General features: G+C 33.4%; 7 protein-coding genes across 9 annotated transcripts in view; 3 read left to right on the forward strand and 4 right to left on the reverse strand.

Moving 5' to 3' along the window:
* LOC128883276 (uncharacterized) overlaps positions 1-1,814 on the forward strand; it is a 2,850-nt gene extending 1,036 nt beyond the window's left edge. The window contains exons 6-14 of one of the 3 annotated variants that reach the window (XM_054135463.1): positions 414-514; positions 601-693; positions 745-816; positions 894-1,042; positions 1,091-1,160; positions 1,208-1,295; positions 1,357-1,426; positions 1,484-1,614; positions 1,674-1,814. In XM_054135463.1, coding sequence (XP_053991438.1) covers positions 414-514; positions 601-693; positions 745-816; positions 894-1,042; positions 1,091-1,160; positions 1,208-1,295; positions 1,357-1,426; positions 1,484-1,583 — 743 coding nt within the window. In that variant the 3' untranslated portion in view covers positions 1,584-1,614; positions 1,674-1,814. Of the gene's footprint in view, positions 1-413; positions 515-600; positions 694-729; positions 817-893; positions 1,043-1,090; positions 1,161-1,207; positions 1,296-1,356; positions 1,427-1,483 lie in introns of all 3 variants that reach the window. The other 2 variants (XM_054135462.1, XM_054135464.1) reach the window with 2 other exon arrangements.
* LOC128883272 (uncharacterized) lies at positions 1,811-4,176 on the forward strand. Its single transcript, XM_054135456.1, has 5 exons — positions 1,811-2,821; positions 2,881-3,078; positions 3,125-3,790; positions 3,838-3,906; positions 3,958-4,176. Exons 1-5 carry the CDS (start codon positions 1,811-1,813, stop codon positions 4,174-4,176), a joined length of 2,163 nt encoding a protein of 720 aa, XP_053991431.1.
* LOC128883277 (peptidyl-prolyl cis-trans isomerase slr1251-like) lies at positions 4,082-4,838 on the reverse strand. Its single transcript, XM_054135465.1, has one exon. The coding sequence runs from the start codon at positions 4,797-4,799 to the stop codon at positions 4,287-4,289; it is 513 nt and encodes a 170-aa protein (XP_053991440.1). The 5' UTR covers positions 4,800-4,838; the 3' UTR covers positions 4,082-4,286.
* On the forward strand, positions 4,802-8,362 carry LOC128883271 (uncharacterized). The gene is made up of 10 exons (XM_054135455.1): positions 4,802-4,923; positions 4,976-6,173; positions 6,232-6,554; positions 6,603-6,815; positions 6,864-7,023; positions 7,076-7,423; positions 7,475-7,606; positions 7,665-7,890; positions 7,947-8,077; positions 8,137-8,362. Exons 2-10 carry the CDS (start codon positions 5,328-5,330, stop codon positions 8,197-8,199), a joined length of 2,442 nt encoding a protein of 813 aa, XP_053991430.1. The 5' UTR covers positions 4,802-4,923; positions 4,976-5,327; the 3' UTR covers positions 8,200-8,362.
* A 652-nt stretch (positions 8,363-9,014) lies between these two features.
* Positions 9,015-16,325, reverse strand: LOC128883270 (uncharacterized). Its single transcript, XM_054135454.1, has 10 exons — positions 15,727-16,325; positions 15,627-15,639; positions 15,485-15,566; positions 13,309-15,428; positions 12,527-12,949; positions 12,259-12,454; positions 10,881-12,208; positions 10,753-10,812; positions 10,596-10,694; positions 9,015-10,511 (listed from the first exon to the last, which is right to left on the reverse strand). The coding sequence occupies exons 2-10, from the start codon at positions 15,636-15,638 to the stop codon at positions 10,227-10,229; spliced, it is 4,605 nt and encodes a 1,534-aa protein (XP_053991429.1). The 5' UTR covers position 15,639; positions 15,727-16,325; the 3' UTR covers positions 9,015-10,226.
* Positions 16,326-16,423: 98 nt separating this feature from the next.
* On the reverse strand, positions 16,424-19,898 carry LOC128883275 (uncharacterized). Its single transcript, XM_054135461.1, has 19 exons — positions 19,869-19,898; positions 19,777-19,817; positions 19,525-19,691; positions 19,370-19,424; positions 19,253-19,319; positions 19,126-19,191; positions 18,974-19,060; positions 18,839-18,925; positions 18,709-18,775; positions 18,397-18,560; positions 18,168-18,263; positions 18,006-18,113; positions 17,793-17,958; positions 17,700-17,740; positions 17,503-17,613; positions 17,412-17,450; positions 17,317-17,345; positions 16,956-17,263; positions 16,424-16,893 (listed from the first exon to the last, which is right to left on the reverse strand). The coding sequence occupies exons 1-19, from the start codon at positions 19,887-19,889 to the stop codon at positions 16,820-16,822; spliced, it is 1,794 nt and encodes a 597-aa protein (XP_053991436.1). The 5' UTR covers positions 19,890-19,898; the 3' UTR covers positions 16,424-16,819.
* Positions 19,899-20,110: 212 nt separating this feature from the next.
* LOC128883273 (eEF1A lysine and N-terminal methyltransferase-like) lies at positions 20,111-23,855 on the reverse strand. Its single transcript, XM_054135457.1, has 18 exons — positions 23,656-23,855; positions 23,485-23,613; positions 23,382-23,436; positions 23,088-23,294; positions 22,882-23,039; positions 22,733-22,824; positions 22,613-22,671; positions 22,386-22,559; positions 22,152-22,310; positions 21,920-22,006; positions 21,759-21,860; positions 21,569-21,704; positions 21,398-21,507; positions 21,246-21,333; positions 20,942-21,079; positions 20,786-20,892; positions 20,614-20,721; positions 20,111-20,408 (listed from the first exon to the last, which is right to left on the reverse strand). Exons 1-18 carry the CDS (start codon positions 23,757-23,759, stop codon positions 20,310-20,312), a joined length of 2,112 nt encoding a protein of 703 aa, XP_053991432.1. The 5' UTR covers positions 23,760-23,855; the 3' UTR covers positions 20,111-20,309.
* Between the last annotated feature and the right edge of the window lie 76 nt (positions 23,856-23,931).

The raw sequence follows: 23,931 nt of genomic DNA on the forward strand, positions 1-23,931 counted from the left end.
TCTCTCTCTCTCTCTCTCTCTCTCTCTCTCTCTCTCTCTCTCTTTTGCTCTCTGACTGAATTAAGCTATATTCAGTGTTACACAACTGTGATGAAATGAGTATAATTATTTCATTTGTTACAGCTATAACAATAAACCAAAGAAGTTTAGAAAGGTTTTAAAAAACGTTAAGCAATAAAATTTGTTTATATATGTTATTGCAACATTCATTCTTATAAAGCTTTTTTGGGGCTGCATCATTTTTCTTTTACCTTTTCACAATAAGTGTTTCAATCTATTTGTGTCCAAATTATACATTTGAATTTTGGTAGTGTTCGTGTTTTGTTGTAGCAATAAATGAGTGTGCATAATAGGAATAACATTATTTCGTTAATTTTTGCTTAGAAGTGTAATGCTTTTCTTAAAACTTGTAGGAGATTGCCGTTTGCAATCATTTAACATTTTGAAGAACGCTACGATATATCATTTTATGAACGATGGATTTGCTGTTCAAAAAAACTTTTTAGGTGAAAACGTAGGGCAACGTTTTTGTTGAATGCTCGCATGATACATTTTCTGTTTTTTCTATACGTTAACCTTAACAATGGACATATTATATAGATTCGAAAAGCAGTTCTTTCTGAGATTGAACTTATTGAATTTGATGGACAATTACAAGAACTTGTTCGTGCCACAGTTTTTCTTATTTATGAAGTATCAAAACAAGAAAAATTTATGTGGTTTCTTTAGAAAACGCTTTGCCAGACGTCGCCGCGGGCTCGGATGGACCGCGTATGTTGGTTACAAAAGTCTCAAATCGATCCTGAGCGTCATAAAGTAATGTTCATTCTTAAATTACAAAAGCATCGCTAGTAAAGCATCTTGATGTTACTAATGCATGGTGTGAATGGTAGGGTTTACATTTGTTGACAGAGAAGCTATCTGTTTTTCCTTATGAAATGAATAGAAAAGTGCCAGGATCAATGTGTCAACAAGCTACAATGTATCAAATAGCTGTATTTCCTGGTAAAGGGGCAGAGCTTAAAAAGCATTTAGATGGGGGGTAATAAAATGTTGAATAAGAAAATTGATTTAATTCGGCATTTATTAGATTTTGTGAAAAAACGGATATTGGCAGAAAAGTAACCGTGTTATATTTCCCCAATGAAACTCAGAGCAGTGTACGCAAAGTATTTCACTAGTAGCATGATTTTGAATCTTTTTTTAGAAAGAAAAAAAGTTGACTCTTTCACTGTATTCTCCTGACCCTTCAAAAGGGTCTCTAACTTCTACGCCGGATACACCCTTGTCTTCAGGTTATAAAAAACCTTTCGTTTCCTGATAAAAATAGATTTTCGTTTCACACGAAACGTATAGATTCACAATTTGAAAAAAATTTGAAGTGTACTACGTTCCAGCCTAAAAGTGATTCTTTACTAATTTTAAAGTAAGCTCTCTATACTGTTTCTTTTCATTTCATCAAAAAAATAACCTGTCTTGTCAGAAGTCGAACAGTTGCTTATAAAATCCATCCAACCGTTGTAAAAATTTTCATTATAACAATGTGGATTACCGGTCCAGTTTCCTTCAATTACAACTTTTGAAAAAAACGTTGTCGCCTTGTATAAAACGTTTGTATGTTTTGTTTTATATTTTTAGTCGTGTAGAATGCATGTCAAATCGTTCAAGGGTAGCATTTTAGAATTTAAATTCATTTGTAGCAAGAAAGGTTTATGATTTGAGTGCACGCTGGTGTATAAACCATTCTTGTCCTAACCATATTTTTCTAATGGAAACAGATTTTTTCAACTATTAACAAAACAAGTTGTACATGTTTTGTGATTCATCTAATTTTCCAATTTCACCCAAAATACAGTCTCTCTGTATTGATCAAACGGATAAAAAGAACATTTTAAATGCGCTTTGTTTGTTTGATGATGTCTTACCTTGTAGTGAACAGAATGATCACTTAGATTATTCCACTTGTTTTCCCCCAGATGTAGATGACTTGTTGAAAGAAGAAACGTCAGTTGGTTATAAAGAACAAGGCACTCTTGTGAAGAAAGTCAAGGATAGAGTGAGCCGTTCGCATGACAATATAAAAGGACCACCCATTAAACGAATCAAGCATGGTGGTACATTTACAGATCACGAACGTTCTATTATTTTACGTCGCGTAGCTGATATTATTTCTTTCGCTCAACAAAAATGTCATCTCCATATTCACTCTTTTTTATCAGCGGTAGAGAACAAGAAAACAAAATGGAAAAATGTGTCAAGTCCTGCGAAAAAATGCAATCTCTATTCTGATGAAGCTTTACAGGTTTTAAATGCCAAACATTCAAACAAGTCTTATGGCGGACTAACGATTAAAGAACTGACATTAATTGTTTCCGTTTATGCATTGTGTGGGAGATGTTGCACATTAGAGGAAAGAAATATCATGCAGTCGATAATGGAAAAAGGTGATGTGAGCTTAGCATTGGCTAATATTGAAGCATTCATAAAAATCTTGAGTCCACGCGTTATATGCAGTAATGAAAAGATTTCCTCAGATATAGTTCGTTTGGTTGCCAGTTTATTGGAATTCAATTGTTCCATACAACAAAAAGCAATATCAATTGGATCAACATGTTGTTATAATTGTCAACAACCATTAGCTGGCGTAGAAACTCAGAATCATGTTTGTGAAATGTGTGGAGCTGTTGAACTCTTTGATACATATCAAATCACAAATGACTTCCAATTTGATGATTTGTTCGCTCCTGGACGTTCTTTCTTTAACAATACTACAATCTTTTCTCGATTTTCCAGGTCGTCACAGGGACAGCAAAGAGTCAAGGTAAAATTAATTCAACTATATTTTTTTGTGTGTGTGATCAAACAATATAAAATGATCAGAATCGAATCTATGAAGCAGTCCGGTCCGTTTGTCAAAAAGTTAATATTTTATCAGAGCAACAAATCACAAGCGTAGTGCAAAACGTGGTTCGTTATGCTCAATCGGGACGGACTGCTACAATTAAAAAAATCATTGCTGCGTGTATATTCTTATATATTCGGAACGAGCAAGAAATTGTATCATTACCGCAAATCGCTGTAAGTCACCAAAATAGTGATTAATATATAATGCATATTATTGTAGGTACCACTTGATCTTCATCTTTCCACTTTAACATCTACAGTGCAGCGTGTAGTTCGCGTGCTTGGTTTACAGAACATTGCCTCTATTTCTTACCAAAATTTAATTAGTCACTCAATTCAGTGCCTTTTAAAGAAAGACGAAGAGCCTTCTAGTGAAGCGACCACTGATGAAATTCGCCTAGTTGAACAACAAGCCGTGTGTGAAACTACACAAGGTCTCTCCTTTAATACTACAAATTTTGTGGATACGTTAGCTTTATTTGAAACGTCTTCATCAAGCACTACGGTACCTTGTACCATGAGGCAAATGTCAGAAGATCCAGTCTTGTCGAACAACGACATTGCGATTATATTTGATAAGCTTATTAATGATGAAAATCTCATAGCAGCACCAAATGCCGTTGATAAAAATGTTTTGTGCATTGATAAACTTTTAAACGAAGGTAACAGGGAGAAGGAATACGTCACCCAAAATAAGCACGCCATTCAAGTATCTCAAAAAATAAAGCGTAACAGGCGTAAAAATAAGGAAAGTTTACTTTTCAATATAGAAGGTACCCAAAAAAAGCTTTGGATTCGCACGACAGAAATTCTTTACCAATGTTTCTGTTCGTGGAGGGAGTTGCTACAGAAAAACATGTTTAATCAAAATGATGAATTCTTTCAAGTAAGAAAAGGTAACCAAGTGCACTAATCCGTATAATCTGGTTTTAGACCAAAAGTGCAGCTGGTCAACTTTATTTTGTAGCATCTGCCATGTACTATTCATCTGTTTATTTAAAGGTACAATTTTGTGAAATTTAGTAACATGTTGTTATGTTTCTTCGTCATTAGCTCAATGTATTAACAAAAACAGTAGCAACATCACTTGGCATAAATACTGGTACATTTCACCGCGTGCGGAAATTGTTTATTAACGATTTGGAAAATATTCTTCGTTACTATGGTCTTATTTCAGATATGACAGAATTAAGCAGTTATAGTAAAAATATGTGTATAATTCAAACGACATTATCTAACAACTATATTTTAAACTTTGAGAGTGATAAATAAAGTTTTATAAAAATAGTTAAAAAATCATCTATCAAATATTGACCTTAACGAGTAGTAAAAATTTACTGTTACACGTTTAAAAAAAATTTTAAATAGGTTTAATTAGTTTGTTAAAGTTGTCCGCAGTTGGCAATTCTTATACTTTTAGTTGTTTTTCCAGACTGGGTGCCAGTTTGTTCAATTGCCTTGACAACTTCTTGGCCAGAAATGACTTCACCAAAGACAACATGTTTATTATCTAGCCATTCGCAAGGAACTGTAGTAATAAAAAATTGAGATCCGTTTGTGTTGGGACCAGCGTTCGCCATAGAAAGCTTGTAGGGTTTGTCGTGCTTATAAGGGAATCCTTCATCATTGAATTTATTACCGTAAATAGATTCTCCACCGGTACCATTATGACGGGTCATGTCTCCACCTTGTAGCATAAAGTTAGGGATTACACGGTGAAAAATACTGCCTTTATAATGTAAGGGAACACCACTCTTTCCAATTCCTTTTTCTCCGGTGCACAATGCACGGAAATTTTCGCAGGTTTTAGGAAGTGCCTCATTGAAAAGAGACATAACAATCCTACCTGCTTGGACTTGGTCGATTTCGATATCAAAAAATACAGTTGTTGGCATTTTCGCTATACAAAAAAAATATTTAGGCGAATGAAACCTTGATGGAAAATTGCAAACGCTGTCCCATGGGATTTAAACTATCAAAAAGTCCCTCCGCTACACATGTGTTATACTTCAGTAACATGTAAGCTGCAATAACCTCTTGAATACAGTGAATCATGTTCATCAATGTGTAGGTAGCATTAAAACAAATTCTGTTTTTAAACTATAAAGAAAATGAGAGTTTTTAAAACCGTCACATAAAAAGAAAAAAAAAATCTGTAAATATACATGATTTTCTTGTAACTAAAATTTATGTATGCTTCTGTTCAAAGAACTCTTAATTAAGATACAGTTATAAAAGAACAGTGTATTACAACTTTAATACTGACACGTCTACCAATAAGTATGATTTGGTTTTTGGTTACATGAATTTGGTAAATATTTTTTCCATACCCGTTTAGAGTTTTAACTGTCACAGTGGACAGGGGTCCTAAGTGTTCATAACGTTTTAACGTGTAGTACTAAAAACGGAGTGTGTGTTTCACAATGCGTGGTAAAAGAGGCTCGAAAAACAAGTCGTCGGATGCACGCCGTGTGAAAGCACAAAAAAAACAAGAAAGTGCAGACGTTCATTCTTGTCAGGAAGAATCATTATATGAGAGCATCCGTAATTTAAAAACAATTGATCCAGATTTTTATGCATTTTTGCAAGAAAATGATAAAGAGATTTTGGAGTTTTCTAAAGAGGTTAACATCACGCCGTCTGAAGATCCAAAAAAAAAAAATTCAATTTGTTACGACGCTGGTTTAAAATTTGTCGAGCAAGGAGTACGTGAACCGATCGTTGAGTCGTTTTTCGAGTTGTTGCACGCTGCTGAATTCAACACTTCGTTTCACTCAATTCGCTCTGTTATTAACGTTTTTCGTAATGTCGTTAACACCTACAATGAAAAAAATGTTCTTCCTTCAAGTGATGCTTTCTTATCTACCCTTTTAAAAGATAAAAAACAAAAAAAAAAAAGTAACAAGGATATTTCTTTCAATACATCCGAAGTGAAACCTGAGACCAGAATGCAAGGCAAAGTTAAATCAATAAATAGTATAACAAATGCGTCGAGCGAAAAAGACGAAACAAATCAAGTGTCGTTAGATTCTTATTATTGTATTATTAAGAACACCATTGACAAATTTGATTCCCTTGTATCTAAAATTTTTGATTTACGTGCGGTAGACAAAGCGCTACCGCCGCAAGAGCCTTGTTCAGTTTGGTTACCAAAAAAAAGTAGTACCCCTCTAAAAATGGTGAATTTCTTGGAAAAGTTTTGGTTAACAATGGCAACACTTCTAAAGCAATGTCTACTACACATTGACCAAGCAACAAGTTGTATTACAGTAAGCAGTGCCAAAAAAAAATATATGTTAAACAAAAAACAATTTAATGTCAATTTAGAATGTTTTGAACAAGCTATCAAATCAAAGTCTATTACGCTGGTTGTCTCCAGTTCGAAAACATATTCTAGTTGAATTTGTTGAAAATTTAGTTAGCGTTTGGTTATTAGCGCGTCATTCGAAGGACCATCACTTGAAAGTTTCACTGGAAGCTTTCACTGTCATTCAGAGTTTACAAACACTGACGAAAACTTTAAACTTTTGTTGTGCATGTCAAAAAAAATCTCACCCAAAAGAGAATATAAATTTTATTGCGGAAGAGGCTGAGCAGGCTTTTTTATCACTCATTTTGAAACGCTATTTAACGCTTATTGAGAAAATAGGGTAAACGACTATTGCGTAATTTAACATTAACCTGCTTTATGTTTCAAGAGTTTCATACTCGTCAATTTCAGGATTCAACTTCCTTGAGGATTGTATTGTTCAAATGTGTTCCTTAGCAAATGATAATGTTGTGTATCGTGTAATGTTTACTCTTCTCCGAAAAATAGGAGTCATGGTACGCAACACTATGCGAAGCAAAATACCCCAAAAAAAAGATGGAAAGAAAATGAGTATAGAAAAAAGTGATGCAATCAGTCAAAAGTGAGATGCGGTCTATTGACATAAAAGCTTGTTGACTTTTTTAAGCAGACGTTTAAATTCAACGGGACTTATTTATCATTGGTACTTTATTTTAACCGTCAAGCTAATAATACTAGTCATATCCGTGAAGCCAAAAACATTAAATCTTTTAACGTTTCCTATATCCGTTATATTAACATGTGTAATGCAAATTAGATTTAATAATCCGGTACAGTGTTAATTTAAAAATAAGACAATATGTTGACAAATAACGTTTTCAGATATGGTCTCCTTTTATTTTACATTGCTTTAAATTACAATGTCTTTTAATGTCAAAGCTCAATACTTTTGTTCCTTTGGGTTCGCTCTTATTAAGTTTTGGAGACATGATAATAAAACGTTTAAAACCTCTCATGCTTGCACAAAAAACAATAAAGCAAAAGCAACCAGTTAGCGCCTCGTCAAAATCCTCTCACTATTCGAATCCTTCGCATATAGGGCGTCCGGCAATCCAAAGAGTATCCAAACTACCTTCCTTTGCTCCACCTTCAAAAGGAACAACAATCGCAAAGTACTTTGACGTAGATATGATTTTATCTCTCAAAACCTCTAATATGGATAATATGGAGGTTCGCAACTGATGCCTATGTTTTTAATTTTATAACGTGTTGGTTCTATAGGTTTTAGAATCACAAATAGAGCGATGGGTTGAAATACTCATTGATTATTATGGGTTGATTTGCTATCATCCTTCTTTCCCAGAATGCGTAGCCCCGTTTCTGCAAAATTACAAAACATTTTGTCGTTCGCAGGTCGCTTTTATTAAAATTTTAGGATTTTAAAACTCATTCACTTTCCAAATTTTGACAGAGTAACACATTGTGCAGTGTTTTTTTGAAATTTGTTAGTCTTTGTGAAAAAACGTGCCACATTATTCGTGAAAAACGTTTCAATCTTGATCCACTGGCTGTTGATGGCAGTTTACGGGTGTTGAACTTTACAACTCTTCCTCTAGCTGATTATCGTTTGGTTGTGTTGGAGAAGCGTAACGCGGAATTTAAGCAACGGTTGTTTCTGCATTTTCAGCGTGGTGAAGGTACATTTTCTCTTTTCAACATATCTCGAGTTTTAATTCTTTTTGCATTGAATTAGTTTTTACTGAACCCTCACAATCAGCTATTGCGGATACTGAAAAACCACTCTCCTTAGTACAGTTACCAACAAAAACAGCACCACTTTGTCCTGACCCTAATGATTCTTTTCTAGCGAAAGCAAGTGATAAGGTACTCTCTTCGGCCGATATACAAAAGACTCATCCGCTTTGTGTTCTTTACTATAACAGATTGGGCCACTGATAATTCCTTTCAATCTTGATTCTGAAAGTGATGAATCTGGCGATATGTAAAAGACTTTGATTTTTTTTTGTGTATTACATTTTCGTCCAAGCACATTTTAACAATTCTTTTTTCATGTGGCGTGTAACTAGAAAATACCCTATTTATAAAATTGTAAAGTGGTGAAGTGTACAAGAGAAAACATAGAACGGTCATTGTAACACATCAAGTTCACGCGTCTCCACCCTCTACTCGTTCCACTGTCAAAAGCGTACTTTTGTAAATGTCTAAAAGACAAGTTTTCGTACGCTTTTCTTTTCCTACAAGCGTGTAAATCCGATATGATTCGAATTCTTTATAAAATAATAACAACAAATTTGAAGGTTGTACTGGTTATTTTTCCGTATCATTCATCAATAATAACCATTGACGCAGGTTATAAAGTACACTCCTCGCCTGCGATCAACGTCGTGTTGACACGATTTAACCTCATCGCGTAATTTCTTTTTTAATAATCAAGGCGGTGCTTTTGTTGTATTAAATTCAAAAGCATAATCTAAAGTTGATCATGCGTGGCTACAACAATGTTCGCATTACAACCTCATGAATGTACCGTTCAGTTTTCTCAATAATCTTACACATTAAGCGTGACTTTTTTTTTCTCTCTCATGCGGTACCGTCGACTTGATGCGTACTGGTTCACCTAATGACGACAAGTTGTTTTATGTTCTTGTTCACGAAGGAGAAAAAATGTTGAACAGCAACGTCGTTACATAAGGGTCTATTCAAGAATTTCGCTCAATGTTTGATGAACATTATAGCGCGTTGAATCTCGATTCTTTTAAAATGTCTTTTTGTACAAAACTTCCGTTTACATGTTTTAAAAGATCATTCATCATTTTATCATCTGCACTAATCGAACAAAGTGGAAAAATCCTATTTTTAATTTCAAAGTCACATGCAAATAAAGAAATTGTGTTATAACTCAATGTTTCTATTTAAATATTTTTCAATAAAACGTTCCATTGACATTGCAATGTTTTGCATTTCGCATGAATACGTAGTGTAATCAACGATTGAAGTATTAGAAAGATAACAGATTTCCACGTAGTAAAGCGGTATGAAACCATGCTTTGTTGGGAGTCAAAAAAACTTTATATTCGTCTAATGCAGATAATTGAGAATTTGTCATTTTTGGAAGGGTTTAGAGTTAAACAAGCAAAGTTAACGGTGAGATGGAATTGTCTGACTAGAAAAATACTATCATTACAACCCAATGGCCTTGAAATAAAAAGGAGTTGGAGTACATGTAGGCAGAAAAAAATGACCTTAATTGGCTTGAGTTAGATTTAGCGATAGAAAAACCGAAAATGAAGGAATCAACAATTATTGTACATCTATCACAAAAATAAAAAACAAAAGTTTGACTTTAGAAATATCTATGTATATCAATATATAACAGATTCTATCAGACATTTATTAAAGAAGAAAAAACACATTGAACGTGATGGAAACGTAATTATTTTATACAAAAAAGCTAATTAAACATATTTCTCTGGATCCTTCAACCTCTTAGTATGGTGTATTCCAAAGAATCATTGCCCTGATTTTTGTCCTACTTTGAATATGTTGATGGACTAAAGTTTGAGCGGATATGATGACTACGAAAAATTGAGTACAAAAACTTTTTCGTATTCTATTGGTTATTGTTTTAGATAAAAGAAAAAGAGTTTTCTTGTGTTAAACCTAAGGCAACAGTCGTCGGCATCTTGGGCGATTTATGTTTTAAAAAAATTATTTTAAAATAGTGATCTGTTTACGGACTCCATCTAGATATCGTACATGATAGACTGTAATAACATAATTTGGGGGAGATGAAAGAACCGCTAATTAAAAGTCAATACTTTATGAGAGCAATATATTTCTTGGCATTTAAGGTTTTTTCCATATTTGAAATGACCTCAGTGTTTTTTTTTAATACATACTTTAGGTATTTCAACGTTTTCCTAGGGATGTATTGATGTATAAAAAAAATTGAATATAAATAAAGAAAATTGAGAGATTTCTTTAAAACTGTTAATAAAATAATAAGCCTGGTTTATCTATGAAACGTGTCATTTGGCACTTTTTGCTCCACGCAACTTTTCTTCGTCTCATGTCTATATGGGGTATGCGTTCCGTTGTGAATGGAAGGCTCACAATGCCGTTTTTTAGAATTGAGACTGCTGTAACTTGAATCAAGAGCTGCGTATGCTGGTGAAATATCGACAGGTTCTTTTTTTGAGGTGTTATTGAAATTAGGCACTTGTAGTGATTTTTTTTTAAAGTCTATTTCAGCGGAAATATTTTCAAGCAAAAGAGCGTTACATTCACGAATAAAATTCTTCAGGAAAAATTTTTATCACGCCATGGAATAGTTGCATAAAGATAAAAGTTTTAAATAATGTTAAGAAAAAATGCAACCTACCAGTTTCTCTTGATATACAATTCGAACAAACGTTGGAAACAAATTCGTCCAATAAGAGGAAGAAAAATTCGCATTATGCAAAACTTGCTGAAGAATAACCTTAAAAATGGAAAATCGTTCATTTAAAAATAGTATCCGATTTTTTTTTTAAACCTACTTTTCCATCCGCTACATTATTTGCAAGATTCCATAATATAATTTCAATAATTCGAACTCCCTATCGTATTGAAAATAGTTTTTTTTCTTATCTCGTCCAAAAATAATAAAAAGAAAATTATTGCTTACTTGATGAACATAATCAATAATAATTTTACGCGAAAGTCCAGGAAGGTCATGTAGCTTATGATTCTTTCCTAATCGGCTTAACAAATACCGGCAAACTGTTAAATACAGTGTATCGAAAGAACGAACAGAGTTGAGCTGTGAATAAAAACTTGACAAGACCGCTTCTCCTACAGGGATCATTGGTAGTCCTAACGTTTCAGTAAATGTTTTCACAAAAACGTCGACAGCGTCATCTGACTCATCCATATCCCAGACAATATCTATTTTTTTGTTTTGTTCATTATAATTCCATTCAAGCTGAATGACACATAAATTTCCAGAGTAAGGAAATACTACGGGGGGACACGCTTCTTTTGAATTCGAGTCAGTGCACACCGATTTCACAGAATTCGGTTCACGATTGGTATTAGATGCACATTTATGATTAGAATAGGATTCACACCCCTCACTTTTAATAATTGATCCGATTTCTTTCTCCCATGTGGGACCAAAGTGAATAACATATTTACAACACGTATCATTCGACAGTGCGTTGGCAACTTGCTGAGTTTCGCGAACAGGTGTATTGAAATGAGCCACTTGATAACCTTGTTTTCTAAATGTTCCCTCAGATGATCGAAAGCTTGTATTGACGTGATGCGTGTTTTCTAAAGTATGCGTTGGAATCGATGTATCAGTACTTTCACAACTTGAAACACTTTTCGTTTGAATATCCACTCCATCTACTAGATTGAATTTGGACGTTTTACTAGACAGAATGGATTTCGAATAATCAATTGGCACAGGAAATTCCAGTTCCGTATGACCCTGTTGTCTTAATTGATTTAAACCGTTGACTCCTACACTATTCTCTAGAGACGTCATTTGATCCGTATTGAAGGATGCTTCTAGCAAATTGGATCCTTTTTGTAACCCACATGTTTCATTGTGGATTAAATCTTGTAGCTTGGAATTTAAATGGCCGGAATTTATTTGACTTTGTTGCTCATGCAATTCATTGCTATCTTGAACATGCTGACCAATTTGGTTGGCAGGAGTGATAATTTTATAAGATTCGACACACGAAATGCCCTTCAAAATCGACTCACTTTTCACATGTGGGATCAAATGATTCGAAATGTTCACACGTGTTAACAAATGTTGCTTGACGCGGGTCGCAGACGTTTTCGGTTTACTTGCGTACGCGGTCATGTCACATTCATCTTTTTCTTTAAAATCCATTGCCATATTACACGAATACTTGGTGGCGGTTTCTGATACTGTTTCTTTAGTTCTATCTAAGATGCGTGGACTGGATCCAGACACGAAGGGAATAAGTGCAGAACATGCTACAAGACAATTTCCATTAGTGTATTTCTATTACACAGAAAAAAAGTACCGTTATGAGACTGAAGGTATTTTGAACCTGAATTCAAATGTGATTCCGATTTTTCAAAAGAGTTACAAAGTGCAGCAGGCAATGTATCTTGCGCGTCACTATACTGATCAATTGGACTCTGTGGTAAATTTCTTTCTGATTTATCGTCCAGTGGGTCAAAAGTTGAACTATACATATGCCTAGAGCTTTCACAGATCTGATCAAAAACAACAAAAAAAAAAAGTTTTGGACAGCTCTAGTGGTACACAAATTAAAAAAGATTTTTTACATGATTGTAAGACACAACTCCCGCTTTGACAATTTTTTTTCTCCTTAAAATCTCCATTTCACAATCAACTGTTTTCGGACGCCCTCGCGATCGACGATGTACTATAGCTTGTTTCTCTGGTAGTTTAGAATTGTCACCAAATTTATTTAATCCAAGAAATTCATTATGTGCCACGTTTTGTTTTGACGTTAAATGACATTGTTTCCGTGTTGAGTAAGCAGCGCGTGCAGTTGCCTTCGACAATAACACCAATGTACTGATTTCATCCATAGTTATCTGTTGCGAATCTATTTTTTGAAAAAAAGCTGTTAGCATACTAAACACTTCAACACGTCTTCGGCAAGCAAAATTAGGAATAGTTGGGTCTTTGACCATAAATGACAAATACGGAGCACTCAAACCAGTAAATCGACAAATGTCCGCCTACTCCAAATACAATTTCAATATACTACTAGACAAAAATATTAAATCTTATAGAATACTTTAGTGTTTTCTTAGTCAAGACCATTCTTAATCTATTACTGGTACTTATTGGTTCAAAGTATTTTCTAAAAACGTCACAAACAACGTCATAGTCTTAGCAATACAGTATACACTATAACCTGAATTTGATTTAAAAAAACAAAAGCGTTGAAGAAAACCAAACCAAGTATGTACAGTACGATTTATTATGACTGTCTATTAAAGTGTTTTAGAGTTTATTGGCACAATCTTTTTTTCTAGGAAATTGTTGCGCCATTTAAACTGTAAGTACATTAGCTACTAGAATTTATGAAAATCACCTGTTTTAAATGATTATCACGCATAAAGGACACAAGACGGTGACGTAATTGATGCAATTTTTGAAGATTAGGAAATTCCCATACAACAACGTCCGCTGCAGATACCAATTCTCCACAAATGGAAAGATTTATACCGTACGTTTCTGGATCATGAAGTTTTCCTACCGGAGGACTAAAAAATCTTTCTCGACGATATTCTAATGGACTTTCTGTTGCCATAATTTTTCTGGATGACTCTGAGTGATAATTGACAGCGCTGGCAGCGGCCGTCAGCTGTTCTAAAAGACTATTACTTAAATTTGTTAGTTGGTTATGATCGTATTTTGTTTCGGTAGATGTTCTACTTGATGTTATATCCTCTTGCAAAGGCATTTGATGTTCTTCCGTCGTCGTCATACAACTAAATGAATTCGCGTTGGAGACGCTTTCTTTTTTTAAAGCAAGCTCATGAAATGAAGGCATTTTTGAATAAGAAGAAGACGTCTTTATATCCGTATCGTTGTTTGAAAATCTTGATTTATCAAAAGCGTTTTTCTCGATTAAACGTGATTTCATTTGAGAAAAGGATGCTTTGGGTGAACATGAATCTTGAACTAGGAATGAATTTTGATTTAATAAAGTGTGCGTATTACAGTAAGTTTTTTTAGATGGTGACAGTTCGTTTAAAGAATGAAAATTGGTTGCTTCACAAGTTTCTTGGGTGACAGAAGACATTCCAGTAAAAAACGTCTCATCTAACAAAGACACTTCCTTTTTGTGGCTTGGTTCTTCAAAAAGACTTTCCTCACGAAAAGAGGATTTTGTCAAAGACGGAAGTTTTTCAATTGAAAAATGCCTTGTGGATAAAGAACGCTTTGGTTGACAAGCAAAAGAATTCGTCGTTGAAGAGTTTATCTTATGCAAAGTTTGACTCTTTGAAGAACAATCCATTTCGTGTGTAAACGGAATCTGGGACGGAGAATCATTTTTTGAAAAAATGTTACTTTGCGATGAAGGTACAATTTGAGATATCAAATTGTTTTCTGAAATAGAACACATTGATGGTGACGAATTTTGAGGGGCAGGCAAATTGACTAAAAAACAGGAAGCAACATTTGAAAGAGAATCGTTAGAAGAAGAATCCAAGTTTTTTTCTTCGTTTATTTTGCAACCTGAATTTAAATGTAAAGAGCAACTCATTGGCAAATAAGATTTAAGCTTTGGTGTTTCCATAATGGATAACGATGATTTCGTATTGACTAGGATTTCCATCTTTTCCAAAGAGTTAGGTTGACAAGATGAGTTCTGTTTTGTTAAGGAGTCATGGTGTGTTGGAGATTTCACGGTGACTGGAGAATCAAGCTGTGATGTAGTGGTCATAGAAATAAGAGTGTTGGACTGCACCAATTCTCGCTGGGATAAATTTTTGTCCAAGTCTTTAGGAGAATGACGCAGATTACATAGAGACGTTTGAAAACCATGGCAAGACACCTCTTCCGACGATTTATTTAAGTGCGTAGTTGACGGAGAGTTGGACACATCGTTTGGTAAAGGATAACTATTTTCATAATACGACGCGCAATCGACGACGTCTTTATTGTTACTTACCAATGTTAAAATTTCGTTATGGTTTCTTTTATGAGGGGATGGGGTCTTACAAATTGAATGATGGGTTTTCAGTGGAAACTGCGCTAGTATGTTTATATTTGGATGACGTCTAGCTACATTATTTAGAGTGTTTTCGCCATGATGTTCTGTCGTAGTATAGGATTCATTATTAAAAGGTTGATTGTTGATTTGCGTTGCTGTATTGAAAGTATTCTTATTCATAGTATTGATTATTTTGGTCGCAATGTCATTTGAATTAAAAACAATTTTTTCGGGAGAAGGTTTTTTATTCAAAGTGAGCGCATAGGAGTCAGGAGACAAACAAAAAGTCAGAGGCTTTATGGTAGCCTCATTATTACAAGACACAGGAATTGCTTGTGAACAAAAATATTGATTGGATCCAGAAAAACTAGTTGATTGACTTTTTATATCGTCATTCAACGCTGATTTTAAATCGTTTACAGTATTTTCAATGAGAAACGTTTGTAATGTCTCATCTAGGTTGGAATTGTTGTGCAAGTTGGAAGAAACACCTGAAACATTGTCAAAAAAATACAAACGTTTATTTGAAATAAACCACAAGAATTACTTTGGGTTGAGCATAACTTTGCGTCATCTGTTTTATACATGTATTCTTCTTTCATTGATTCTGTATCTCCCGCAGACTCGGACTAACATAGAATTCAAAAGCCGTCATTAACATCAACATCTAAAGAAGTTTAAAGTCTTACTTCATCATCCATTCTAAAAAAATATTCGTTACAAGAATGTCGTCTCAACAGTTTTTTTTTTATTACAAATCTGTAATTAAATAAAACTCTCTATTATTACCTTTAGTTTTTTTTTTAATTTTTTTTTTAAGAATGTAATATAACTCTATTACTATTCATTTAAAACAACATATTGATTTGGCTTCAATAAAAAATTATAGAAACAAGTGGAGTGAATCTCATTATATGCTGCATGCAACTGTTAATTTAAGAGAATTTTTCCATCCCTGTGACTTCATCATAGCTTTAAAACATGTTGTGCTCAATAATATGTCAGGCATTCCCTCTTAACTCAACGTATTTTTCTTTTTGTATTTTTAATAACTCGTTTATATGTTTCATGCTTCCACTTCTCATTTATTCTTCAAAAGTTTTGGGCTTCATTTTACAGTTTTTTTGATGAAATACAATGGCTTTTATATCACAGCTCAAGCACCACAAATGATCCTACTCTACTTTCAATAGATTGTAATTCATTATAACACCTTAAAAATTTAGAGTTTTATTTTTTCTTTTTTAACAAACTATACTATTTTAAATTTTATAAAAGCTAAAAATCATTTAAGATTTATTTTAGATAATAAAAATAAAGTACTCTATAAAATAATTTTTTTTTTATTTTAACAAGAATAAAAAAAAAATTGTTTTATGTGTCATTCTAAAAAATTCACATGCAACAATAAGTTGAGAAATAAAATCGAATTGATAGATCATTCAATGCAACAACTATGAAAATGTTAGCATAATACCCGCAACAATTTTCGTAACAAAACTTGATGAATCATAGCTGAAACGGTTTTTGAAGTATCTTAACGCCATTTAATAATGAAACAGCCCAGAGGATTATGTTTACATTCAAAAAAACAAAACAAAAAACGTTAATTACATGTCATTGATATACTACAGATATTTTATGGGATATATATATATGAAACAATTTTAATGTTTTCCTTTCGTCAACATTACAAAAGTTTAACTTGGATTGTTTAATGAATGAAAAATAGGTTGCGGAAATTAAACTTAGTAAAGTGGTTGATGCCTGGCAATGTCAGTTATTTTTTTTAAATCCAATATCGAAAATACAAGAAATTATGTAGTAGACTGCTATAAAAAAATGACATTTTTTGTAAAGCGTTGCCATGATTCTTAGTAGCTTATGATAAAGACGCCTCTGCTATGATATCACGACGACGAGGCGATGATGTAGAAGTATTTAGAATCAATGTTTCTAAATAAAGGTGTTGATGTTAAATAATAGATAAGAAAACCATACATTGCTAGCAAGCTCACCCGGTGTATTTCGACCCCATGAACGTAAAGAACTAGATGCATTTAAATGTTTTTTTTTCATTGCATCATGTGACTTGTTCGTCAAATGATTAAGAAAATTATAAACTTGATCATCATTTTTTGTGATTTCAGTTGAAAAGCTTGAGTCACTTAAAACAAAGCGGTCCACATTAAATTGCTCATTTCGTTGTTTTTTAGTCAATCGATTTGTTGAATTGACCTGAGTCTCATGTTGTGTAGTTTCTAATATCTCAGATTCTTTTTTATCTTGATAAACCAAATCTTTATGTTTTCGTTTTTCTGATAAACTGAGCCACAACATTTTAAAAAAAAAAAATTACGAAACCAAAAGATTACAGACCGTAAGGATTTTTGAGGTTTATTTGATGACTGGTATTAAAAAGAAAACAAATGGACAAAGCAAGTAAATCAATCTTTCAAAATTAATGAACCTACGGGAACCAAATTTTTTGTTATCGTATTCGATTTTTGTAACTAATATAAAAAAGGGAATCATAACGGAATACATCTTCTACTTGGCGCATACCTTCCAAAGCGATACCATATCTTTCTTTTTATCAAATATTTCATGAACAGCTAATGGTTCTCCATCTTCACGTGTGGTACTTCCCAGAAAATCTACCGTGTTTGCTGAATACTTGGGAAGAATCAATTGATGAGAGTATTTTTTGTATAAAATATTTGTTGAAACAAAATAGAGAAACCATAAGTTGTATTACTTACATTGAAAAACTCGACGTTTTTTAAATCCACAGTAGTATAAACTTATAATAAAAAAAAAAAAAATAAATACTTTTTGTTGTTTTTTTTAAATACCTTCGGGGCCAGGAAATTCCGCTGTCGAAATATGCGTGACGCATTTAAGTAAAGGATTATAAACGTAGTGATATTGAAAGACAAACTGAGAAATCATATGCTGTATGGGAACTCGCAGATGATGTGGTACTCCATTGATACTCGGGATATTTGATGAACTGCCAGCCTTCGCATACATTTAATAAGTAAAAAAAAAAAGAACTCAAAGAATACCTCTATTAGTTTTTTTTTCCACTTAGGGTCACGTTCAAAAAAATTAAATACATTAGGTAATGTTCGATACCGAGAAATGAAGGAAAAGGCTGATTTTAAACCAATACCCTAATTTTAGGTGGCAATGGATTGTCGGGGCTTGACGTATATAAAAAGCCGTACCGGAACATGTACGTCGGTAGTATAATCACAACCACTCAGAACGCACATTGAAATAAACATTGGATAATCAAGACAGTTCAATTCTTTCACTAAATTCTGATACATACAGAAACGACATTTGTAGCGAAATTAAATAAAGAACAACAAATAATATTTTTAAATTAAGCAAAAAAAAAAATGTTGTGACTCTGTTTTGGTAAGTGATAAAAAAAAGGGAAATGTAACTTACTTTGGCATCATTATCTAAATTTGTTTCAAACAAAAAAGCATCATTTACTTTCTCGCTACCGCTCGATACTGTGCGGAAAACGTTATCGCTGCTTGATATAAGTGTTATATCCGTCGAAGACTTTATTTCATGCGTTTGCAGCACATTAGCATTACTATCATTATCTTATCATAAAAAAGAAGAAAACTTTGTGACTTGTTTTTACATTGAGAAAACAAAAATAAAAAAATATACAAAATTTTTGAAATTAAAATAACAGTCAACAACTTTTATAGACAAAACTTGTAGAAACGTTACGATTTTGCGCCTTACTTGTCAATTCCTGCTGGCTGATCGGATTCAGAATTCTAAATGTCTTTAAAGATGATACATCTATTTCCTAATGTGTCCATATCATAAAGAGCGTCAACGCTAGTACTTTGCTATGTATACCAAGAGCTACCTGACACTCTCCAGTATTTGTTAATTTGTATATCACTCTTGGGCAGCCGTATACTAACAGATCAGAGTCTTCAGTTATCACTGTTTTCTAAAGGATAACAAGACACTAAACGGTTAAAGACGTTTCGAAACGTACTACAAACCCGGCACGACAAAGATAAGCCAATTGAGCGTCTGCTTCGTATGGAGCTACAATGTACTCAACATGGGCATTTTTTAGTGCCTATAAATTAGGGGAAAAGCAAAACTCAAGTGACTTGAATGCATATCACACATTTAAAATATAACCTCCTTAACACTTTGAATCATTTCCTCAGTAACTTTAATAGCTTCCACTAGTTTACTTCGAACTCTCTGTTCAACGTGTGGCAAAATATTGGCTATTGAAAATTTGGACTAGGCGAAAACCAGTCACTTTGTCACTTGGTTTGACTCCCTTGCTCAAAAGCGTTTGAACCTCAGCATTAGCAGCATCCCTTTTGCTAAAACAACACCGATTCAGCTAGACAAAATAGAAACTGACTCAGTTTACTTTTTTCGACACTCATGCTCAGCGGCTTTCATAGGAATTTTATGCCCATCAAAGACTAAAAGAAGAAAGATTGCAATGAGTATACCGGTAGCATTGACAAAACAGTATTTTTTACACAACCACAGTAGTTTGATGTGAAAAAAATAAAAGATTACTTATGACAGGTTTGATTTTATGACGTAAGAGAAGATTAACCATCTTCATGAAGAACACAATAAACCTGGGATTTGGTTTTGTATTCATCCATAATTCAGTTGCCGTTGCGACAGCACCACGGTGCATCCAACACATAGCATCGACAGCCACAACACTTCCTGCATATCTGTTTTGAAGCAAGTTTAATTTATTATTATTTAAAAAAAAACCATTCAAACTATGACGCGTTTTTAATATTGACAATATCTTACTTTTGTAAAGTTATATCCTTTGTTAGTGGACGAAGATATATCTGACATAAAATGAGAATGTACCTTCGTTCCAAATACAATATTTTACCTACCAACAAATTCGCTATACCCATCTTTCTTGCATGATTAACATAGGCTTTGGTTTGAGTCTGTTTTCTTACTGAACCTATAGTAACTTGGATGAAGCATCATTAATCGCTTGCTCACATCAAAAAAAAGTACGTTGCCGCATCGAGCTTCGTAACGACAATTTGTCACAAACCAGCATGTTTAACATATCTTTTGAAAGAAAAACAAGCTGAATAAAATTATGAAAACAATGCAATGCGGTGTATGGTGATGTATTGTTTTTTTAAGGCGTTTTTTTTGCCTTCCTCCCGCGTAGAGTACGGTATGTTTTAATTGTTTTACTGGAAAAAAAAAAAATTTTAAGCAAGAATGAAACTAGTTAAAAAGAAGTGCACACAAGAGAATAAGTGTAAATCAATTTTTAATGAATAGCTCCAGCCTCTTTTTGGAAAGGTCGAACAAAATTAACACATTTTATTAATCACAAACAATTGTTCATTCCACTGATTATTTGAAATTCCTTTCACAAGATCTTCTTCAGGGTTTCCGTTAAAGGCAGCGACCTACATAAACAGACCAAATAGAGTTTCTATTCAGCAAGAACCGCACACTATTAAACAAAATGTAAGTTAAGCACGTCACAAAGAGTCCAAAACACTGTTGAATGAAGGAGTTATAAAATGAGTGAAACTTTTTTTTGAAAAAAATTATACAATTGAGTCAACCGATTTGTGAAACCAGAAGAATTTTCATTATTTTAAACTATACCAAAGAAGCAATATGACAATTGAGACGGCTTTGAAGCATTGATTTAGAAAACGGCGATAACGAATTTTCTTTGTTTTGTTTTCGACAAATAACCACCTCATTGATTTCCTTTGTAAACAAAAAGTGCAAAAAATTAACGCATTTTAAAAAGTATTGTAAAAGTAGAATATACGTGTTTAGTTTTAATAACGCAACAGTCGCAAAAAATTGACTGCAAGGAACTGTAAACGTTTTTTTTGGTGTTTTCACAACGAGTCGCAAGATTTAAGATGAACAAACCTAGTATTTTTAAAAAACTTTAAAATCGAACCCGTGACACTCAACTTACCACCCGATTTCAAAACAGTGTGTATTTTTAAAAGAAATTTTGTTTGTACAAATTCTGGAGATGGACAAAGCATAGCTTTTGTATTGGAGTCTCCATTTATATCAAGAATTACAAGATTTTGCGTCTCTTCAGGGAGTTCTGTTACATAAAAAAATTTCACAATAAACGAAAAGGTCATCATTGGATAGATATGTTAACTTGAATACTCCATTCAATGACATAACAAATGTAGGATACAATGATCACGGTTTCTTATACAAATTTTCTAATTCTCTTTCAAAAATATATTCACTAATGGTTCTACCTTGAATATCTTGAAGTGCGTCTTTAATTACGGTTTGAATAGTACAACAACAAAACTTTCGTCGTATTATCTCTTCATACATAAACCACTAATTTATTTTTTAAACAAAAAGTGAGCATTCGACTAGTTACGCTATACGGGTAGAAAAGTACCTTTTGGGCCATTCGAACAACCTGAGGATCCAATTCGACAACTGTTAAAAGAAGCGGCGTACCAATGAACTGGAAAACTTGAGCTAAACAAAGAGCTAACACTCCACCACCTGAACACATTAATTCCTGAAATATTTTTTTTTTCTTGACGGACTAAAGAAAAAACCGAACCTAATCCTAAAATTCTGCACGTTACGGCATCTTTTTGAGAAAATATTGTTTTATTTAAAAAACTTAATGATAAAATAATTCCACCGTAATATTCGGAACAAGAGAGAGTCCCGCATACATTTTTTTCTTTGTCTAACTGATATTTTTTAAATACAATATATTAATTTAAAGTACATCATTTTCCGCTTACTTGAGCTTCGGATTGAATGACACGAGGATTACATGAAAATACCATCAGTCGTTTTTGGGGAAACTCAACGGAATCCATATTGGGAACGTCATAGACTAGAATCTAACCATACACCGTACCCACACTCTTTTAAACCTAAATTTTAAAATGACAATGTTTACTTTTCCTGCGTAATTGGAATCACATTCATCTACTACAGACCCCAAAGACTCTTCCGGATCGTTGACAGTTAGAAAACATATTTGAGCCTATCATGGTAAAAGCATTTTTTACGTGCAAAACTATAGAGGTTTATTTAAATCGAGAAATGCTAAATTAGCTATTACAAATTTGTACACGAACTATTCATGTTTGGGACTACTTTTCATAGTTGTAAAATTTTTGTATTCCTACTTGATCAACTCGAGGAAACGGTGTTAGCATCGCAAGTTTGGAACCAATCTTTTCTTTCATCGTTTCAAATTCTTTTTGAAGATTGTCTTGTGATGAAGTATTTGTAGTACGTCTCACAATGACAACAAGCAGGCGTGAGGTCGAACACTGCTCGCCTATCTATAAAACAACAATTATACGCTTATCCATTGAAATCACAGCAATCATATGAAATAAACTACTCATGCTCGTTACTTTTTCTAAACCCTCCGATGTTTTAAATAGCCAATCCGTCGCTTGATTTTCACGAATGAATAAGCCACACTCTCGTGTTTTGGGACATTCGACATGTGTGTCGTAGACTATAATAGTATATTCAACTGTTGAAGAATCCGAACCGTTACAATAATAGTAAGTGAAGGACCCTGGCTAGAATTTTTATACATGCTCATTGGTATGTGGAATGTGAATGAGAAGCTAACCACAAGTTTATCAATGACCATTTTTTGTGTTCTATACTTTAACAAAGACAACATCATTCCTGGAAAAGAAAGGCAACATCAGTTAGTAAAATTAAAACCTTGTAGATCTGGCAAACATACGAGGTAACGTGTAAACATTATCCCAAGACATTTCTGGTGGGAAAAAAGCCGAAGTGACACTACAAGAAATTGATGCTGAGCTAGTTGTCGTTCTAGTCGAATGTCAAACAAAAACATAACAGTGAGTGTTTTATCAATTTTTCAATTACTTTGCACACATCTCGTTTTTTCTTTCCACTGAGAGTAAAAAAAGCCAAGGAACATCGACGGGTTGAGTGAGCGATTCACTAAAATCTGAAATGCGGAGATGGTAAATGTGTGAGTGGCACGCTGTTTTGTCGTGAATTGAGTATAAAAGCCAACGAATCTAAAAAAAATTCTTGTGTACTTTATAATTTCATTAAAAATTTTATACCAAATACTTTAAGCTTTGTTGGGGCAAGTGGTCAACAAATGAAACATTAGCATCCTTTTTAAGGTGTGAGTGCACGAATAAGCAAGAGAAAAAAGCAGAAGCAACTGAAAACTCTCTGAAGGAAAAACAGTCGAAAACTCCAAGAAGACAAACGAATCCAATAGTGTCGCGAATGGACACATGTCGCAAAAGTTCAGATTCAAAAGTCTACGATCACACCCTTGTATTCAAATGGTACACTATAAGTGAACTTTCTCAAAATTTTTGGAAAGGATCACCACCGAAATGCCTTACATATTTATCAAAAGGAACTTTTAACGGTATAGCCTTAATCAAATGTCTTGTTTCACTAGTTAAAACAAAGTTAGAGAAAAAAACATACTCATCAAATGATTACACTGGAAAATTGTTTGAAATAGAACACCAAATTTTATTCCAATTCTCAGGAAAAACTAAAATTGCGTATTCATTGCTTTGCCTTTCTTTTTGAAACAAGAAAACATTAAGAATTGTCACCAGCTTGGACCTAAAATAGAAATTATTAAAAAACTTATTACAAAATAAGTACCAATCATTATTTTTTCTTTCTAATAGATAATTATCCGTCCACAAAGAACCCCAGTAGTACGATGGCTGCATCCATCGTCTTTCAAAAGATGCTATTAGATCCATTTAATGGTTTAAATTTCTTTATGGTACGGTAGTTTGCTGAAACTGCTGAAATAAAAGTCCCCCAACTCAAACGCAAAAAATTTACTCGTCATCTTTTAACGCAAAATTTAATCTACTAATTTAACACATAAGTATATTCTTGGGAATTCAAAATATTGATTTTCACTCTTGA

This window comes from Hylaeus volcanicus, unplaced genomic scaffold (assembly GCF_026283585.1).
Source record: "Hylaeus volcanicus isolate JK05 unplaced genomic scaffold, UHH_iyHylVolc1.0_haploid 12221, whole genome shotgun sequence".
Taxonomy (NCBI): domain Eukaryota; kingdom Metazoa; phylum Arthropoda; class Insecta; order Hymenoptera; family Colletidae; genus Hylaeus; species Hylaeus volcanicus.

Excerpts from the sequence above, each read along its gene's own strand:
- LOC128883272 (XM_054135456.1), top strand. The coding sequence starts at position 1,811 with ATGTTTTGTGATTCATCTAATTTTCCAATTTCACCCAAAATACAGTCT. Across the intron at positions 3,079-3,124 it reads TATCATTACCGCAAATCGCT|GTACCACTTGATCTTCATCT; the intron begins GTAAGTCACCAA and ends ATATTATTGTAG. Across the intron at positions 3,907-3,957 it reads ATTCATCTGTTTATTTAAAG|CTCAATGTATTAACAAAAAC; the intron begins GTACAATTTTGT and ends CTTCGTCATTAG.
- LOC128883277 (XM_054135465.1), bottom strand. The coding sequence starts at position 4,799 with ATGCCAACAACTGTATTTTTTGATATCGAAATCGACCAAGTCCAAGCA.
- LOC128883271 (XM_054135455.1), top strand. The coding sequence starts at position 5,328 with ATGCGTGGTAAAAGAGGCTCGAAAAACAAGTCGTCGGATGCACGCCGT. Across the intron at positions 7,607-7,664 it reads AAACATTTTGTCGTTCGCAG|AGTAACACATTGTGCAGTGT; the intron begins GTCGCTTTTATT and ends AAATTTTGACAG. Across the intron at positions 7,891-7,946 it reads GCATTTTCAGCGTGGTGAAG|TTTTTACTGAACCCTCACAA; the intron begins GTACATTTTCTC and ends GCATTGAATTAG.
- LOC128883270 (XM_054135454.1), bottom strand. Across the intron at positions 12,455-12,526 it reads GAGTTGTGTCTTACAATCAT|ATCTGTGAAAGCTCTAGGCA; the intron begins GTAAAAAATCTT and ends GTTTTTGATCAG. Across the intron at positions 10,695-10,752 it reads ATAATGTAGCGGATGGAAAA|GTTATTCTTCAGCAAGTTTT; the intron begins GTAGGTTTAAAA and ends TCCATTTTTAAG.
- LOC128883275 (XM_054135461.1), bottom strand. The coding sequence starts at position 19,889 with ATGGGTATAGCGAATTTGTTG. Across the intron at positions 17,959-18,005 it reads GGAAAAAAAAACTAATAGAG|GCTGGCAGTTCATCAAATAT; the intron begins GTATTCTTTGAG and ends ATGTATGCGAAG. Across the intron at positions 17,264-17,316 it reads AAACCTCAAAAATCCTTACG|TTTATCAGAAAAACGAAAAC; the intron begins GTCTGTAATCTT and ends GTTGTGGCTCAG.
- LOC128883273 (XM_054135457.1), bottom strand. The coding sequence starts at position 23,759 with ATGGATCTAATAGCATCTTTTGAAAGACGATGGATGCAGCCATCGTAC. Across the intron at positions 21,861-21,919 it reads ATTCCAATTACGCAGGAAAA|ATTCTAGTCTATGACGTTCC; the intron begins GTAAACATTGTC and ends GTGTATGGTTAG. Across the intron at positions 21,508-21,568 it reads GTGCAGAATTTTAGGATTAG|GTGGTGGAGTGTTAGCTCTT; the intron begins GTTCGGTTTTTT and ends TAATGTGTTCAG.